Source organism: Brassica oleracea, chromosome C2, assembly GCF_000695525.1.
Source record: "Brassica oleracea var. oleracea cultivar TO1000 chromosome C2, BOL, whole genome shotgun sequence".
Lineage (NCBI taxonomy): Eukaryota > Viridiplantae > Streptophyta > Magnoliopsida > Brassicales > Brassicaceae > Brassica > Brassica oleracea.
The window spans coordinates 46,130,860-46,148,637 of NC_027749.1; the positions used below are offsets into that span (position 1 = coordinate 46,130,860).

General features: G+C 37.2%; 3 protein-coding genes and 1 long non-coding RNA gene across 6 annotated transcripts; all 4 read right to left on the reverse strand.

The window, feature by feature from the left end:
* Nucleotides 1–4: 4 nt before the first annotated feature.
* LOC106322991 (protein AIG2-like) lies at nt 5–1,026 on the reverse strand. The gene is made up of 5 exons (XM_013761141.1): nt 829–1,026; nt 683–755; nt 481–573; nt 326–409; nt 5–220 (listed from the first exon to the last, which is right to left on the reverse strand). The coding sequence occupies exons 1-5, from the start codon at nt 951–953 to the stop codon at nt 89–91; spliced, it is 507 nt and encodes a 168-aa protein (XP_013616595.1). The 5' UTR covers nt 954–1,026; the 3' UTR covers nt 5–88.
* A 2,940-nt stretch (nt 1,027–3,966) lies between these two features.
* Nucleotides 3,967–5,633, reverse strand: LOC106322990 (protein AIG2-like). 3 transcript variants are annotated; one of them, XM_013761139.1, is made up of 5 exons: nt 5,266–5,631; nt 4,741–4,813; nt 4,551–4,631; nt 4,375–4,458; nt 3,967–4,255 (listed from the first exon to the last, which is right to left on the reverse strand). In XM_013761139.1, exons 1-5 carry the CDS (start codon nt 5,550–5,552, stop codon nt 4,124–4,126), a joined length of 657 nt encoding a protein of 218 aa, XP_013616593.1. In that variant the 5' UTR covers nt 5,553–5,631; the 3' UTR covers nt 3,967–4,123. The 3 variants fall into 3 exon arrangements, with proteins under 3 accessions (XP_013616593.1, XP_013616592.1, XP_013616594.1); XM_013761138.1 differs by having other exon boundaries at nt 4,539–4,631; nt 5,266–5,629; XM_013761140.1 differs by lacking the exon at nt 4,375–4,458 and having other exon boundaries at nt 4,539–4,631; nt 5,266–5,633.
* A 1,811-nt stretch (nt 5,634–7,444) lies between these two features.
* Nucleotides 7,445–8,479, reverse strand: LOC106326671 (protein yippee-like At3g08990). The gene is made up of 6 exons (XM_013764589.1): nt 8,437–8,479; nt 8,023–8,140; nt 7,914–7,945; nt 7,738–7,828; nt 7,610–7,638; nt 7,445–7,522 (listed from the first exon to the last, which is right to left on the reverse strand). Exons 2-6 carry the CDS (start codon nt 8,128–8,130, stop codon nt 7,480–7,482), a joined length of 303 nt encoding a protein of 100 aa, XP_013620043.1. The 5' UTR covers nt 8,131–8,140; nt 8,437–8,479; the 3' UTR covers nt 7,445–7,479.
* A 6,408-nt stretch (nt 8,480–14,887) lies between these two features.
* Nucleotides 14,888–17,734, reverse strand: LOC106326004. Its single transcript, XR_001267111.1, has 7 exons — nt 17,616–17,734; nt 17,363–17,539; nt 16,985–17,247; nt 16,304–16,482; nt 15,970–16,228; nt 15,354–15,480; nt 14,888–15,284 (listed from the first exon to the last, which is right to left on the reverse strand). It is a non-coding gene; the product is annotated as an uncharacterized LOC106326004 (long non-coding RNA).
* Nucleotides 17,735–17,778: the final 44 nt, after the last annotated feature.

Below are 17,778 nucleotides of genomic sequence, written 5' to 3' on the forward strand. Positions count from 1 at the left end.
GCTCTTACTTGCAGTAAAAGATATTTGATAAAGAGAGTGATTTCAACACACATCTTAATGGGTAACAAAACAAAAGCACATAAATTCTTCAGGCCACCAGAGGATCTTCATGTACAAATTTCTCAAACTCTTCCCTTGATCTCCCATCCGGATTCTTCTTCCATTCAATAAATTTCTTGGCTGCCTCTATGAATTTCTCCATGTGAAGCCGCTTCCATTCCTAGTACCAAATCAAATATCAACACAAAGTGTTTGCGCCAAAACCCATTAAGCTAAAAAAAGACTAACATGTAGTCAGGAGAAATCTTGAGGAAATGAATCAAACCTCGAAATCCCATTCTCCATACATATCAGGATCATCCTTGTTAGCCCATACATAGGTTTCCACTTTCATCTTCTCGGAGGTTTCCTATATAATTGGATAATTAAATCTCATGGTTATGAGATTAGTCGACGAAGAAGTGAAGTGATAATACTTACAGTTAACACAACTTCGACAGTCTTCCTCACGTATTCATCTCCTTCAATCATATCTAAGTTCTCTAGCTGACCATCTGTCAATCCAGTTAGTATCTGCACCAAACAGATCAAACCTTTTTTTTCAGAACCAACAGAACAATGTTGACAACACTTCAAGATAGAAGCTGAAGCCTTGTAAGAACAACAGAGACGAAATAAAAACCTTTCCGTTGGTAAGTCCATTCTCAGAAGGAGAAATACATGCATGCAAACGTCCTTTCAGCCTATACACATGACTGCAAAACAAAACAAAAAAGAAATCAGATTTAACCAAATCTTAGAGCCAAAAAAAAAAGAAGAGAGGCGTACAAGCCGTGGAGCTGAGCGGAGACGGCGACCGGATTGCATTCGAGGATCAAACTGACGACGGGTGGTTCTTGGAAACTGCCGTAGACAAAGACATTGTGCGACAGAGATTGATCAGAACTAGTCATTGTCTTCCTCTGAAACTGGTAGGTTTAGTTTTGAAATGAAATCCACGTCAGAGAGTTAGTAATATCTTCCTTTATTTATGCACATCATCACGTAACGTAGCTTTCTTTCTTTCTTTCTGTATTTAATACAAAATCAACAGATGTATGGCTGTCTATTTATTGGTTTTAATACTTAAATTGCAAAATGTAATATTTATAGTATCTTTGACATTGTGTTCCCTATATTATTGGAGGTAGTTAAGAGCACATGCAACGCTCAATCTCACTAAACTCGATTTCCAATGCTTTTTTTATTTTTTAATTTTTTTATTATTTTTTTTTTCTTTTTTTGTGTAATTAGAAGAAAACAAAAAATTAATCGTAGGTCACCACGTGTTGTGGGGTCCGCGACACAGTAACGAAACTCAGCTGAGATCAATTTTTAGCTTGGGAGTTTTCGACTCCGATCCGACACGAAAACAAAAAAAATCAATTTTTTAATAATTTTTTTTAAAGATTTATTCTGTGGACTCTGCCTTGCATGTGCTCTAATACCTCTAGCTTTAACTTTTGTTTTTTTTTATATCGGCGAGGCGAGGGTTTCTTGGTAGAGTTATGTGAGGTGGTAGACTGTTAGTGGTTAGACATGATACTTTGGATTCTCTGTTTAATAAGTATGTGGACCTTATTGTAGACCAATATATGTTAGCCAAAGTCAAATCTCATTTCCAAATCAGTAAGAAATTTTCTTTTGGATTTGGACCACATACATCATATTGATTGATGAAACACCCTGTTCTTCTTCTTTTTTGGGCAAAAATTATTCTTCTCTGACATAAAAACAACATAAATGATAAAATAATATACTTTCATACAAGTGTTCATGTAGATAAAACATTTTGTTTGTGTTCTCAACTCACAAACCTTTTTCTTAAATTACGTATTAGTATATGCATATATAATTAATTAAAAATATACTAAATTTTTTGGAAATTCAATCAATAATATGTTAAATGAGATATTATTAGTTGGATTTCCAAATTTTTAATATACTCTTATCTACATACACTAATATATAGCTTTTGAACTCCATGGTAATAAACTAGAGGTTGCTTATAATCTTATCAGCTTTGAACTTTGAAGTGAGACCGTTTTTTTCTTAACAACATAATAAAATGGAAACACATTAATTTTTAATGATCAGTGGAAACTTGTCAGCTAATCCATAATGGTTTTAAACCTCCGAATCCCACATCTTTCAGATTTTTTCTTTTTAAAACTCACCTCTTTCAGATTTTGAGATCGAGAATTTTTCTGAAAGATGGTTTATGATTTTGAGATCAAGAATTGAAATATCAAAGGTACACTATTGGTTAAGAATGTATTAAACCGAAGATATGAGCCATTAACAGTGTTCATAACTTCAGAAACTAAATTATAAGGCCACTAAAATAGCAATAAACATCACATTCTATAAGAGCATCGACAACGCAAGATATTAAAGGGGTTTTTAACCCTTGGACCCCACAGAAAACATAAAAACCGGTCTCAAAAGGCTTCGGATATGGATCGATCGTTATTGGTTTTTTGCACTGTTCGCGGGCTTCACCATCACGTGGTAGACCGCGATTGGTGCGCTTTTTTTTTTTTTAATTAGACCAGAAAAAATTAAAAAAAAAATTAAGAAACCACAATGTGAATTTTAGGGATAATGCTGCTCTAATTTACTTAGTATTTTTAACATTCTATAATCTTAAGATATTCCGTTGGTCTTTTCATATTCATTATTTTTATAATATTTTATAATTAAGGTGTTTTCTTTTGTTCAACATTTGTTTTGTCCGACATTTGGAATAAACATCTATAGAAAAATTTAAAAATAAAAAGAATTAACCAATATACGAGATTGAGCATAGAACCGTCTTAGCTTTTAACTTAACTACCTACGAATAGTTGTCGATTTGTTACTCCATTATGAAAGATTAATATAATGTTTATAAGTATTTGGTTATATGGCCGGTGGCTTAATCACTACCTGTCAAAGCCAAACCATTTGCAACTTCTTGTATTTAGAGCCATAAACTCGGCTAGCTTATGTCCATTAATTCATATCCATTTATCCATTTATTGTTTGTGAACAAAGAGTGATCATATCCATTAGGAATCATGTCCACTAAAGAACATACCCACTAACACCCATGTTTACATGGACTGCCATGGAGTCCATAATGGACCATATAAGAAAATTTTAAATTTTAATCTATAAGCTTACAAATTTTACTGTTTTGGTGGAAAACTCGATTTTGCGGTTTCGGTGAAAAATCGATTTTGCGGTTTTGCCGGAAAAAACTTAGTTTTGACAGAAAACCTCGATTTTGCAGTTTTGGCGGGAAAACTCGATTTTCTGGTTTTGGTGAAAAAAAGTCGAATTTACGGTATTTGCGGAAAAACTTGATTTTGCCGTTTTGGCGGGAAAAATCGATTTTGCGGTTTTGGCGGAAAAACTCGATTTTGCGGTTTTGGCGGGAAAACTCGATTTTCTAGTTTTGGCAGGAAACCCCGATTTTGCAGTTCTGGCGGAAAAACTCGATTTTGCAGTTTGGGCGGAAAAAATTGATTTTGCGGTTTTGGCAGAAAAACTCGATTTTCCAGTTTTGGCGAGAAAACTCGATTTTCCGGTTTTGGCGGAAAAACTTGATTTTCCGGTTTTGGAGGAAAAAATTGTTTTGTGGTTTTAGCGAGAACACTTGATTTTCTGGTTTTGTCAGAAAATTCGATATTAAATTTTAGAAACCCTAACTTTTTGTGACAATTGGACCGACCGCATCCACATAGTCCAAATCCATTAACGCCCATTACCCATTGGTCTTGTGATTCTTGTCCATTTATAATCCGCATGGACAAATGAGTGTCACCGAAATATACCCATTTATATTTGGACATGAACGACCAATGGTCAGCACGTCCATTTGACAGCTATACTTGTATTTTTCAAATCAAAATGACTTTTTGGGTTCAGATTAAGACACCAAACTTAACACATATACCTCTTGTTCATATATAGATATAGATACAGTACAACATCTTTTTGTTTTCGAACTCACAAAGTTTATTATAATCTTATGGCATTTCACTGATCAGACCCTTTTATTTTTGAGTAAAAGATAGATAAATATTAGATAACACATCCTTCAAGCCACGGGAGGATCTTCGTTTACAAATTTGGCAAACTCTTCCCTTGTTTTGCCATTTGGATTCTTCTTCCATTCGATGAACTTCTTCGATGCCTCTATGAACTTCTCCATGTGAAGCCGCTTCCACTCCTACCAAAATAAAATATCCACACAAAATGTTTGCGCCAAAACCATTAAGCAACATAAACTTAATAAACACTTGTGATTAGTTATGATGCTCTGGAAACTTGTGAGCGTATGAGTTCAACCTCAAAATCCCATTCTCCATACATATCAGGATCATCCTTGTTGGCCCATATAAAGGCTTCCACTTCCATTTTCTCCAAGGTATCCTGCATAAAAGGAGATCAAGCTTCAAGCTCTAAGTAATATTATAATAAAAGATCATTAGAGATTATGAAGTGAAACTTACGGTCAATACAACCTCAACAGTTTTTCTCTCGTATTCATCTCCTTCAATCATATCTAAGTTCTCTAGCTGACCATCTGTCAATCCAGTTAGTATCTGCACCAAACAGATCAAACCTTTTTTTTCAGAACCAACAGAACAATGTTGACAACACTTCAAGATAGAAGCTGAAGCCTTGTAAGAACAACAGAGACGAAATAAAAACCTTTCCGTTGGTAAGTCCATTCTCAGAAGGAGAAATACATGCATGCAAACGTCCTTTCAGCCTATACACATGACTGAAATAAACCCAAACAAAACAAGATATCCTCTATTAATACTGGTTGATTAAAATCCAAATATCCCAATTGCACAGTCATAGATTATAGAAGAAATTCGAATTCTTATTTTTTGAGGGGTAACCAAGAAAGTTATCTTGTTTATGATTAGTCTTCTAACCTAACCGCTCTTACTTAAGGCGCACTTCTTTGTAAAAGAAGTAGTTACGTGCTCAAGAAGTTTTTGAAGATTAGGTTTTGTTTGTTTCTTTCTTAGGTTGTAATATTTTCCCAACAAAAAAAAAAAAGATGAGAACTCAACCTTGCCGTTGATAACTCCGGTCTCAAAAGGAGCAATACAAGGATGCAAACGCCCTTTGAGTCTGTACCTGTGACTGCAACATCCACAATAACACGTCTACAATCAATCTAAGCCAAAAGGAAGGTCGGAGATGTGAAGTAAGATGCAGTACAAGCCGTGGAGTTGAGCGGATACGATGACGGGAGTGCATTCGAGGATCAAACCCACGACTGCTGGTTCCTGGAAACTGCCATAGACGAAGACATTGTGCGACGGAGATACAGAACTACTCATCTTCTTCTTCTTTCTGATAGTGCTATGTTTGAAAAAATGTGTGTGAGAGAGATGAGTAAGTAGTGCTCTGTTTATAGCCTCGTATCGTAGCCTACTTTCCTTGACTTCTTCTTCCTTCTTCTTCCTTATTTTCTTGGTGTATTTGGTAAAATGGTAGGAGATCATCTTTTTCTTGTTCTTTGTCAACAGTCATACTCTGTTTCTATCATTAACAAATGCATACTTTTCTTGGTTATTAACATCATTTTTGTTTTGAACATTTAAAATAGTCAAGTTGATCATGTACGGTGTGTGTGAGTTGTTGACATTGGTCGTCACATCTTAAATTACAATTAAACATAGGCCGTACGCTACAATGCAAAACCAAAAAGTTCCCAAAACTAAACACTAAACTCTGATACTAAACCCTAGACTCAAATCCTAAACCCTAAATCCTTGGATAAACCCTAAATCCTTGGGTAAACCCCTAAACCCTTGGAAAAACACTAAACATGTTGTCAACAAAACCCTAAACCCTAAACTCTAATCCTAAACCCTAAACCCTTGGGAAATCCTTAAACCCTTGGGTAAACCCTAATCCCTTGGGTAAACCCTAAGCCCTTAGGTAAACCCTAAACCCTTGGAAAAACACTAAACATTTGGATAAATTCTAAATTATAAATCTTAAACACTAAACTCTAAATCTTAAAAATAAATATTTTTTTTTAAATAATCTTTTTTTAGAAGTATTGTTATTTTTATTTATTTGATTTTTTATTTTTTATTTTAAAAACATAATATAATTTGGCAAGTTATTTTGTTTCCTTAATTAAAAAATACTAGATTTAAAATGATAATTTTCTATTGGTTGGTGAACCCAAAAAAAAATCTTTATGCACATCATCACGTAACGTAGCTTTCTTTCTTTTTTTCTGTATTTAATACAAAATCAACAGATGTATGGCTGCTATTTATTGGTTTAATGTAATATTTATAGTATCTTTGACATTGTGTTGCCTATATTATTGGAGGTAGCTGAGAGATCTTATTCGTTAAAAAAATGTTGATTATGGCTTGGGTCCCACCAAAAACACAAGCATCGTCTTTTCCGTATGCAAAATAAGCACTGAGCTTTCTTTGTTGCTTGTACTGTTTGTGTGCCTCACCAACACGTGGCGGTCCGCAATTGGTGCACTTTTTATTTTATTTTTTATTTTTTTGTTCAGACCAAAAAAAAAAAATTTAAGCAACCTTTCATGGTTGCTGGGATAATGATGATCTAATACCTCTGGCTTTATCTTCTGTTTATTTTATATCGGCGAGGTGAGAGTTTCTTGGTAGAGTTCTGTGAGAGCATATGCATCGCACGTCTCTGCACGTCTCTAAAAGGAGGGGGGCATGATTTTGGAATAAACCGTATACAAAAAGTGTGCACAATAAGAAACGTATGATGTGTGTTTTTTGTTTTGAACATTTAAAATAGTCAAGTTGATCTTGTACGGTGTGTATGAGTTGTTGACATTTGTCGTCACATCTTAAATTACAATTAAACATAGGCCGTACACTACAATGCAAAACCAAAAAGTTCCCATGGTGTATGATTGTCAGATTGTTGTGGTATGAGTGTATTTGTTGATGTATTTGCTGTGTGTCTGTGTCCGAGTTCATCTATAAAACTGGCATACTACAGTTGATACAAGTTCAAATTGTTGAAAATCTTAAAAGAAACCACTAAAAATTGGTGACAATAACTAATAAAGTAGATACCCTGTACTATATATTCAGTCTCATTCTCCTCCTTTGCTTTCAATGAACCTAACTGATTTAGTCTCAATTCAAGATCTCAGAAGAAGAATAAAAATAGAATGTGCCAGACAAAATAACAACACAAAACAATGTCAAATAGATGTCACATGTCATTAGTGATAAGTAATTGCATTGTACACATACAATAAGTATAAAAGTAAGAACTTTCAAATGTCATCAAATCCCAAAAGGAACAATATGTGATTTGTTCTTGAGACTATCCACACACTATACAAAGTAATATGAAATTCAAGAACATATACTTCTACTTCAAATAGTCTTTTGTTTTCTTAACACATACCAACTCCTAAACCTCATCATCGCTTCCTTCCGGTCCATGGAATTCGTTCCTACATTTTGTGTTAGTTTGTTGTTGTATTAATGAAACCGTTCCTAAATATAAAGGCTTTAACAAAGAAAAAAAATGTCACATTTACCTCAAAACCCAGTAAGAACCCCCAGTTACCTGTGAGAAAGAAACCACAAAATCAATGAGCACACATTATAAAGTTGAAGAACTGAGTTTGCTTTGGTGGAATCTGAGTCTTGAGGGGTCTTCTCTTACGCCATAAATGCCGATGATATTGGAACAACCGACACAAAAGATATCTTTCACAGCAGAATTGAACGGTCTTTCAGCAAGAAATGTATTGAAGCTGCCACCAAAATTAAGGATATATATATTTGGTTAAAAAACTCATCAAGCAACATGAAACAACTGGGAAGCATGTATATACGTACAGTCTAGTGAACTCATATTCGTAACGACCATCCTGAAAATAAAACATCAGAGGCATGTCAAGATGCAGTTTCAAGTTAAAAGATGAGATGTAAGTTTTAAAAAAAAAACCTGACCAATCTCCTTAGAGATGATATCACTGGGAACTCCGAGATGTGTGTGGCACTTTATGCATGTGTAGAAGGGTCCCTCGAGTTCTATCTCGAACATTCTTCCCATCTCCACCAACCTGATTGTGATTGAGTCTAGAAAAGGTTTAAAACGATAACTGAAACAAGGAAGAAGACAAGACAAAAGAACAATCATCAAGAAAATCGAAAACGGTACCAAGAACCAGTTCGGGATCTCCAAGAAAAGAGATAAAATCTACCAATGTTGAAGACAATGATTCTACGATGCAAAGCAAAGAATCCATGGATTCTCAGTGACTATGCGATTCTTTTCAACGAGTTTAACAGCGGAAAAAATGCTTAATATTGCAACGACTAACCGCGAAAGAGTGAGAGAGAGAGAGAGAGTACTCACGGTGGCCGGAGATGGTGATGCGGCGACGGTGACACGGCGGGAGATGCGAAGTCAGATCAGAAATTCTTGGAGCCTTTTGCTTTGGAGTCTGTGAGAGTCTGAGAGAGAGGGAGGGAGAGCGTTTTTATATTACGCTTTAAACAAATATCATAATTCGGCTTATTCCAGAAATAATTTGTTTTGAGATCAATTGGATCCACTTCGAGGGGGCGTTAATTAACTTTATTAAGACATTTTCGAGAGATGGTAAAAAGTAGTCAAGGTTTCGGCATTTGGGTGGGCTTTGGATGGATTTTACGTATATCCAACTTATCAATTTGGCTTTACGACATCAAATTCTTTATCGATTTTCTTTCAAACTGAAATCAAATGACTTCGGTAAGGGCCTTTAGTCTTTTGATTAAGATAGGATTAAAAATGGAATTGACCAATGATGAATCTCCATTCGGATGACCACGTCCAGCTGAACACTGGCCCTGCTGATCAAAGGCAAATTACTGCATTAATCGCTAAGAATGTGGAGAAGAAGCATAACTGAATGGAAAGCCAATTACATATGATTATCATTTTACTTTCTACTTTTATCTTGGATTTTTAGTGAAAAAATGAAGAAGATAAATTCACCATTAGATGAAAAATAGACATAGCTATTATTATTTTTTTAATTAGAATCAACTTTATTTAGAGAAAATTCAACCATTTTCGAATAAGGCATAGATTCTAATAGCAATTTTTGAGGTAAATTCACTCAGTATTTTTTTTTTTATAAAAGATGGATGTTTAAAGGTTTTAATTATGTTCTTTAGTATGAGATCATGTTTTTCTTGTTCTTTTCTATTGTTCGGAAGGCGGGTTTCGCCCTACTCCAAACACTATTTAAAAATTAATTCAATCTAGTATCACTAAGACCATCATTAACCCCAGTCTTTTGACTGGGGTTCTTAGCTTCGGTTAAGAGACGGTTCTTAGATTTTCTTAGCTTTTAACTAAGAAAAACTAAGAACTGTCTCTTAAATAATAGATACAAGAGCGGTCTCTTATCCGAAAATTATAAAAAAAACAAAAAAACAAAAAAATATCAAATCATGAGTTAAGAACTCCGGCTAGGAGACCGGGGTTAATCATGCCCTAAGGGTCGGAAGAACACAATAGGCCCACGAAGGTCAAACATCCATTCCGCGTTGAGAGGTCCACGCCGAACTGATACAATCAAACTATAACATAATAAGAGCAGCCTTATCGCATGCGCTTAGGAGGGTGGTTAGGGGTAATTTTAATTTAAAAAATATAAAAAAATAAGAAAACAGAAAACACGACGCTTTATTAAGCCCGCGAAGCGCCGTGTTTTAGCGTCCACGTGTCAAGATATGAGAGGTGAGAGCTTCGGTTACGCGTGAAACGCGATCAATCTCGGTTTTGTCTCTCTCTCTCTCTCTCTCTCTCTCTTTCGAATCCTCTCCCCCGACGAAAGGCGAATTGAAATCGTCTCCGTGGCTCTGCTATCGTCAGCGACGTCTCCCTCGGTGGCTCCGCGTCTGCGATCTCGATGGTGGTTCTCCTCAACGGTGACGGTCATCTCGCTCGGTGGCTCTCCACAATTCGAAAGGTAAGCGGTTCTTGTGTTATTCGATTTTGCATATGTTTAGATTATGAATCTTATTATCCTGATCGGTTGTTTTTTCTTTGTTATTTGTTGGTTAGGTGTATCGGTGGCGACGGAGATCTCTCTCGGCGGAGACGAAGCCTTCCCTCTTTCTCATCGATTCGGTGTATCGGTGGCGACGGAGCTCTCCTCGACGGCGACAGAGCTATCTCTCGGTGGAGTCGAAGCTCTCTCTCGGCGAAGGTAAAGCTTCAGTTTCAAGTTCATAAAATTTTGTAAATTTAAATTTGTTTGATTAGGTTGTTCTGTCTTGAGATGGATTGTTCAAATATGATTTGTTTGCAATTTTGTTTCAATTAAGATGGATGGATGAAAATAGATTTGTTTGTAAGTTTATTTCAACTTGGAATTGTTTGAACTAAGATGGAATGATCTCATTTGATGTTCTGTGTTTGATTAAATCGTTTTTGATATGTTCTGACTTTGTGTTTGTTTGCTTGTTTGCTTGTTTGCTTGTTTCAGTCCTTGAAATCGTTTTAGATATGTTCTGACTTTGTGTTTGCTTGTTTTGTGTGTTTGTATAGTAACATGCGTGGATCGAGGGTACAAGACGAAGGAAGCTGAAAACAGAGGAGTACAAGACGAAGGAAGCTCAAAACAAGTAAATGTCTTCTTCTTTTAATTGATTGAAAGATTTATGGTTGATAATTAATGTTTTTCTTAGTGAACTAGCTTATGGTTATGTGATGAATGTGTGCTGAAGTGTAATTAATGTCCTGGTTAGAGGTAGAATATGGTTGTGTGATAAATAGAAGTGATCGTTTGCTAGAAACTTCTTTCTTCTCTTCCCTTTCGTAATTACGGTGTGGGTACTGAGCTAGATAAAAGTCAAGTCCATTTGGTTATGTGAGTGATGAATGTGTTTATCTCCTCTATTAAACTTATTTCTTCTCTTCCCTTCCCTTTATCTCTTCCATCTATCAAACTTCTTTCTTCTCTATTTGCTTGTCTGAGTTTGTCTAGTACTTAAGACATATTCAAAAATGGATTCCAATCCATATTTGAATTTAAATTTTGTTGATCTTCTTCAAAGTCAACAAGATTCTTCTCCCATTCCTTTATTTGGCACGCAAGCCGCATAAGGTTCAAACTTCGAGCAAGATACTCCACTGGAGCGTAAAGAACGGAGGGCCTGGACGCCAACAGATAATGTGGTCCTCATCAGCTCTTGGTTAAACACCAGCAAAGATGTTGTTGTTGGGAACGAGCAGAAGTCTGTGGCCTTCTGGCAGAGAATAGCAGACTACTTTGCTGCTAGTCCGAAGCTTGCAGGCCGTGAAAGAAGAGAGCCATTGCACTGCAAGAACCGGTGGCACAAGATCAATGATCTTGTCTGCAAGTTCTGCGGAGCGTATGAAGCCGCAGCCAGAGAGAAAACTTCAGGCCAAAATGAGAATGACATTCTCAAACAAGCTCACGTTATCTTCTTCAACAACTACAAAATAAATTACTCTGGAACATGCGTGGAAGGACCTTCGCCATGACCAAAAGTGGTATGTTCTATCTACGGAGAAATCCTCTAAAAAGAGAAAGGGTGAGGACGGTGTTCAATCTTCAACATCATACGCAACTGACGATGTGACTGGTGAAGCGGTTGAGGGAATGGCTCGGCCCCTTGGTGTTAAGGCTGCCAAGCGCGGTGGTAAGAAGCCAATGGAAGAGGGAAGGGGATAAAGGAGTATGAGCGAATTTGGTCCATTAAACAAGAGAAATTGTGTAGGAAAGAAAGGCTCTCCAAGATAGGTCTACTTGACCGGCTACTTGCTAAAATAGAGCCATTGGCTGAGTATGAAGAAACGCTAAAGAAGAAGCTCATTACTGAGTTGTTCTCCACTTAGTCTTAAGAAGAAGCTCATCTGTTTAAGTGTCTATTTGTTCATGTTCTTGTTTGTTGTTTGTCTCATATTTATGTATTGTCTATGTTTAATTAATGATGATGTTCTTGTTTGTTGTTTGTCTCATATTCATGTACTGTCTATGTTTAATTAATGATGATGTTCTTGTTTGTTGTTATGGTTCTTGTGTTTCATATTCTTGTTGTTATGTTTTTGTTACGTGTTATTAAGTGTAGCTTGTTCTTGTTGATTGCAGGAGCAAAGGGAGTGACCTTGTCACAGACGAAGAAGCTTTGTGTCACTTGTGGAGTCGTGTCGTTTGTGTCACAGGCGAAGAAGAAGCTTTGTGTCGTTTATGGTTTCCTTGGTTCTTCTTGATGACCAATGGTTAAATTCTCTAAGGTTTGATCAAAATATTGATCAAAATATTGGTCATCAACTGATTCTTCGAAATTTTTTTGAGAAGAAGATGTCATATTTATGAACTAAAAGAGATTTGAAATTGGGTTTGGTAAGAAGAAGAAAAAAGATTTGGAATTTTGTTAGTTGAGAAATATTTGGCAATGATCGAAGTGGTTTGTTGAGAAATTTGGTTTGTTGAGAAATCGGTTGTGATTTGGGAAGTGGTTTGTTGAGAAATAGAGAGAGAGAGTGTGTTTGAGAGAGAGTTTGAGAGAGATAGAGAGCGAGTTTGAGAGAGAGTTTGTTGAGAAATAGAGAGACTTGAATACTCATGTTACAAATTATGAAACAATAATATAGACTTCTTCGCATTCAGTCTGTGACACAAACGACAAGACTCCACAAGCATACAAAAGACAAGACTCCACATTTGGTTCAGTCCGTGACAATAATATAGACACAAACGACACAAAGCTTCTTAGAAACGAGCTTATATCGAAAGAAACCGGGCAGAAGGGCACATTCGATTAGGGAATGATTATTTCAGTGAAACTCCAACGTATCCTGCAAATTTCTTCCAACGACGTTTTAGAATGAACAAGCCGTTGTTCATGCACATTGTTGATCGACTATCCAACGAAGTTCAATACTTTCGGGATAAGAAAGATGGTCTCGGAAGGAACAGTCTCTCTCCCCTTCAAAAGTGTACTGCAGCCATTCATGTCTTGGCATATGGTTCTGCGGCTGATGCGGTCGACGAATACCTCCGGCTCGGTGAAACAACAACTCGGTTATGTGTAGAAAATTTTGTGGAAGAAATAATTTATTTATTTGCCGATGAGTACCTAAGAAGACCAACACCAGCTGACCTTCAACGTCCACTTCATATTGGAGAGCACCGTGGATTTCCCGGGATGATAGAAAGCATCGATTGTATGCATTGGGAGTGAAAAAATTGTCCCACCGCTTGGAAATGGCAATATTCTCGTGGTTCGGGTAAACCAACGATCGTTTTAGAAGCGGTTGCTTAGTATGATCTCTGGATATGGCATGCGTTTTTTGGACTTCCAGGTACCTTAAATGATATCAATGTTCTTGATCGCTTACATGTTTTTGATGACATAATAAAGGGTCAAGCTCCGCAAGTTACCTTCTCTGTTAATGGAAGAGAGTATCGTATGACTTACTATCTAACCGATGGTATTTATCTGAAATGGACAACTTTTATCCAGTCTATTCCTATACCACAAGGACCGAAAGCAGTTTTATTTGCTCAACATCAAGAAGCTGTCCGAAAAGATGTCGAGCGTGCTTTTGGAGTCTTGCAAGCTCGCTTTGCCGTTGTTAAAAATCCAGCGCTATTTTGAGATAAAGTCAAAATTGGGAAGATTATGAGAGCATGCATCATACTCCACAATATGATAATAGAAGACGAACGAGATGGATACACTCAATTTGATGTTTCAGAGTTCCAACAAGGAGAAGACACCGGAACTTCACATGTCGATCTAACATATTCTACAGATATCCCTACAAATATCGCAAATATGATGGATGCTCGAACAAGAATTCTTGATAGACAAATGCATCAACAACTCAAAGATGATTTGGTTGAACATATATGGCATAAATTTGGACGGGATGAAGACAACAACTGATCTCGGATGCTTCTTTCAAATAATTTTCGTTTATTTTATGAATCTTTGTTTTATGTTCTTTTCTTAGATCTATGTTTTAAATGTTATCTTGTAATATGTTTTATTTAATAAATAAATTTTAAGTTTAATAAAAAATGTTTAAATTTTTTAAGATCCCTAAAATAAGAACTTTGCAATGGAAGAGGAAAATTATCAAGTTGCTTAGCTAAGTTGCTTACCAAAAAAAAATTATTAATTACTATTATTATATAATTAAGCAATCCTTTATGAGTTGTTGAGATAATGGTGCTCTAAGCATCTGATATTCACTGGAGATCACCTCGCCGTTATATCCACCTCTAAGCACACCTCTAAGCGCCTATAATAAAGAGTCAAGGAGAAGGAGAATCAGACTCGAATTCTCTCATATTGAACCTATAGTCTCGATCCTTTGGTACTCTTACTATTTAGCTCTCCATAGTTGTATCTTCCCATATTGATATTAGCAAAACATTCAATTCATTAGTTACTTATTCAGCACGTTAACATAAACGCTAACCCTAATTTCTGAGTTAGATTTTGAGATCCGTCAGCCATGTCAACGGTCATACTCTGTTTCCATCACAAACAAATGCATACTTTTACTGGTTGATATCATTTTTGCTTTGAACATTTAAAATAATCAAGTTGATCTTGTACGTGTGTGAAGCAATAGTAACTAGATGTGTGTGAGTTGTTGACATTTGTCGTCACTTCTTAAATTACAATAAAACATAGGCCGATACACTACAATGCAAAACCTAAAATCCCCCATGGTGTATGATTGACAGATTGTTGTGGAATGAGTATATTTGTTAATGTATTTGTTGTGTCCATGTTCATTTATAAAGCTGGTATACTATAGAATAGTTGATGCACTTTCAAACGTTGAAAATCTCAAATAGAAATACTAAAATTGGTAACAATTAACTAATAAACTAGACACCTCTATATATTCAGTCTCATTCTCTTCATTTGCTATCAATGAACCTGACGATCTCAGAAGAAAAAGAAAACAGAATGTGCCAGACAAAATAATAACGCAAAACAAAGTCAAATAGATGACTCAGTTCACGATTCAAATTCCGGATTCTTTCACGCCGTCACCAAAGGAAGAAAAGCAAGAAACATAATGACAGTGGTTGATGATGAAGATGGGATACCTGTCTACGAAAAAACGCAAATCTCGGAAGTCATTTGCAAATATTACTCCCAACTGTTCACAGCCAGCAATTCGAATGGAGAAGATATAGTCAATGAAGCTCTCCAACCCTGTGTCACACAAGAACAAAATGAGAAACTCATTGAAATCCCTTCATTTGGTGAAATAAAAGATGCAACCTTCGCGATTCACCCTGATAAGGCACCAGGCCCTGATGGATTCTCAGCTAGTTTCTTTCAAACTAACTGGGACACGGTGGGAGATGCAGTGTCAAGAGAAATTCAGCTCTTCTTCGTCACCGGGTACCTAACACCATCAATAAACAAAATGTTTGTCAGGCTGATTCCAAAAAGCACAACAGCATCAAAGGTGGAAGAGTATCGCCCTATAGCACTTTGCAACGTCTACTTCAAGATTATTTCAAAATTGCTATCACTGCGGCTCAGGCCAGTCCTAAGTGCGATCATATCTGAAAATCAATCTGCGTTTATACCAGAAAGGGTGATTTCAGACAATGTGCTCATTACTCATGAAGTTCTTCACTTCCTCAAGACATCAAAGGCAGAGAAAAGATGCACTATGGCAGTCAAAACAGACATGTCTAAAGCCTATGACAGAGTGGAATGGAATTTCATAGCTAATGTTCTAAAGAGACTTGGCTTTCATGGTATTTGGACTAACTGGATTATGCAATGTGTTACTACGGTAACCTATTCTTATCTAGTTAACGATTCAGTCTATGGAGAAGTACAACCGTCTCGGGGAATTGGACAAGGGGATCCAATGTCTCCTTACCTGTTTATCCTGTGTGAAGAGGTCTTGTCAGGGCTCTGTAAAAATGCAGCAAGAGATGGCTCGCTTCAGGGAGTAAGGGTAGCTAGAGGATGCCCACGAATCAATCATCTGCTCTTTGCAGATGATACCATGTTCTTCTGTCAATCATCTGCAAAGACCTGCGACACTCTAGTGAAGATACTCGCAAGATACGGAGAAGCGTCTGGTCAACGAATCAACAAATCCAAATCATCCATCACCTTCTCCTCAAAAACGCCCCCTGCAGTCAAAGAAGCTGCAAAATTAACTCTGGGGATCAGCAAAGAATGTGGCTTGGGGAAATACTTAGGCTTACCAGAACACTTTGGAAGAAGGAAGAAAGATCTCTTCACCTCCCTAGTAGATAAAATCAGGCAGAGAGCTCAGAGCCTGTCTACGAGATTTTTGTCCAGAGCTGGCAAGCTAACAATGCTCAAGTCCACACTCACAGCAGTTCCAACTTACACCATGTCTTGCTTCTTACTCCCTGTCAGCCTGTGCAAGAGAATACAATCAGTTTTGACTAGATTTTGGTGGGATTGACCACAAGGAAAGAAAAAGATGTGCTGGGTTTCTTGGGACAAGCTTACGCAACCTAAAGATAATGGAGGCCTAGGGTTCAGGGATATACAGATCTTTAACAAGGATTTACTCGCTAAAATAGCATGGAGAATAATGACGGTTCCAAACTGCCTACTAGCAAGAGTTCTAAAAGGAAAATACTGTCATAACCAGAGTTTTCTAAAAGTCACTGCATCTAATTCTTGCTCCCACGGATGGAGGGGAATCTTGGCAGGAAGAGATCTACTACAAGGAAACATTGGAAGAGCCATAGGGAATGGAAACACAACAAGCGTCTGGAGAGACTCTTGGATCTCCCTAGACAATCAACTTAAATCCTATGGACCGATCAAAGAGGCGGTACAAGATTTAACGGTTGCAGACTTACTAATGACGGATCTGGAATGAAACAAAACGAGAATAGAAGAAGTTTTACCTTCTTTGGCAAGCCAAATCCAGTGCCTTCATCCAAGCAAGATGGGAGCTGAGGATTCAGTCATATGGCTCCCATTGCTTTCAGGAGTCTACTCAACAAGATCGGGGTATAACTCTGTTGTTTCACGGCCTCTAGAACAGACAAGACAAGCAAGCCCGGGGGAATTCAATTGGCTGGGAGATGTATGGAGGGGATCTTTCTCTCCTAAAATGAAGATGTTCATGTGGTCAATCATACAGAATGCCTTCCCCTTAGGGGAAAACCTGCAAAAACGTGGACTTGGATCAGACCTCAACTGCATAAGATGCCAAGAAAAGGAAACAAAAGAGCATATATTCTTCAGTTGCCAGTACGCGAGAGAGGTATGGAAACAAATACCATTGGCTAAAGCTCCACATATAATGGATGAAGACAGTTTTGAGAAAGCATTCACAAAGCACCGTCAAGCGATCGGCCTTCCTCCGACAGGAATCAAAGGCAATGTGCTACCCTGGATCTGCTGGGCAATCTGGAACTCAAGAAACGCTCTGGTTTTTGAAAAGAGAAGCTATACCTCTGAGGAAACAGCGACAAAAGGAGTATCATCAGCACAAGAATGGAATCTAGCACAACAAAAAATCGAATCACATACCTCCTTGTTGCAGAAGGAGAGGGAGACGGCATCATCTAATAGAATGCAACAAAATGGGGAAGCGGTAATCTGCAATACAGATGCGGCTTGGGAGAAAGAGAGAAAGAGAGTAGGACTAGCGTGGACGTTCTCAGGCTCACCCCCCCCCCCCCCCCCCCCCCCC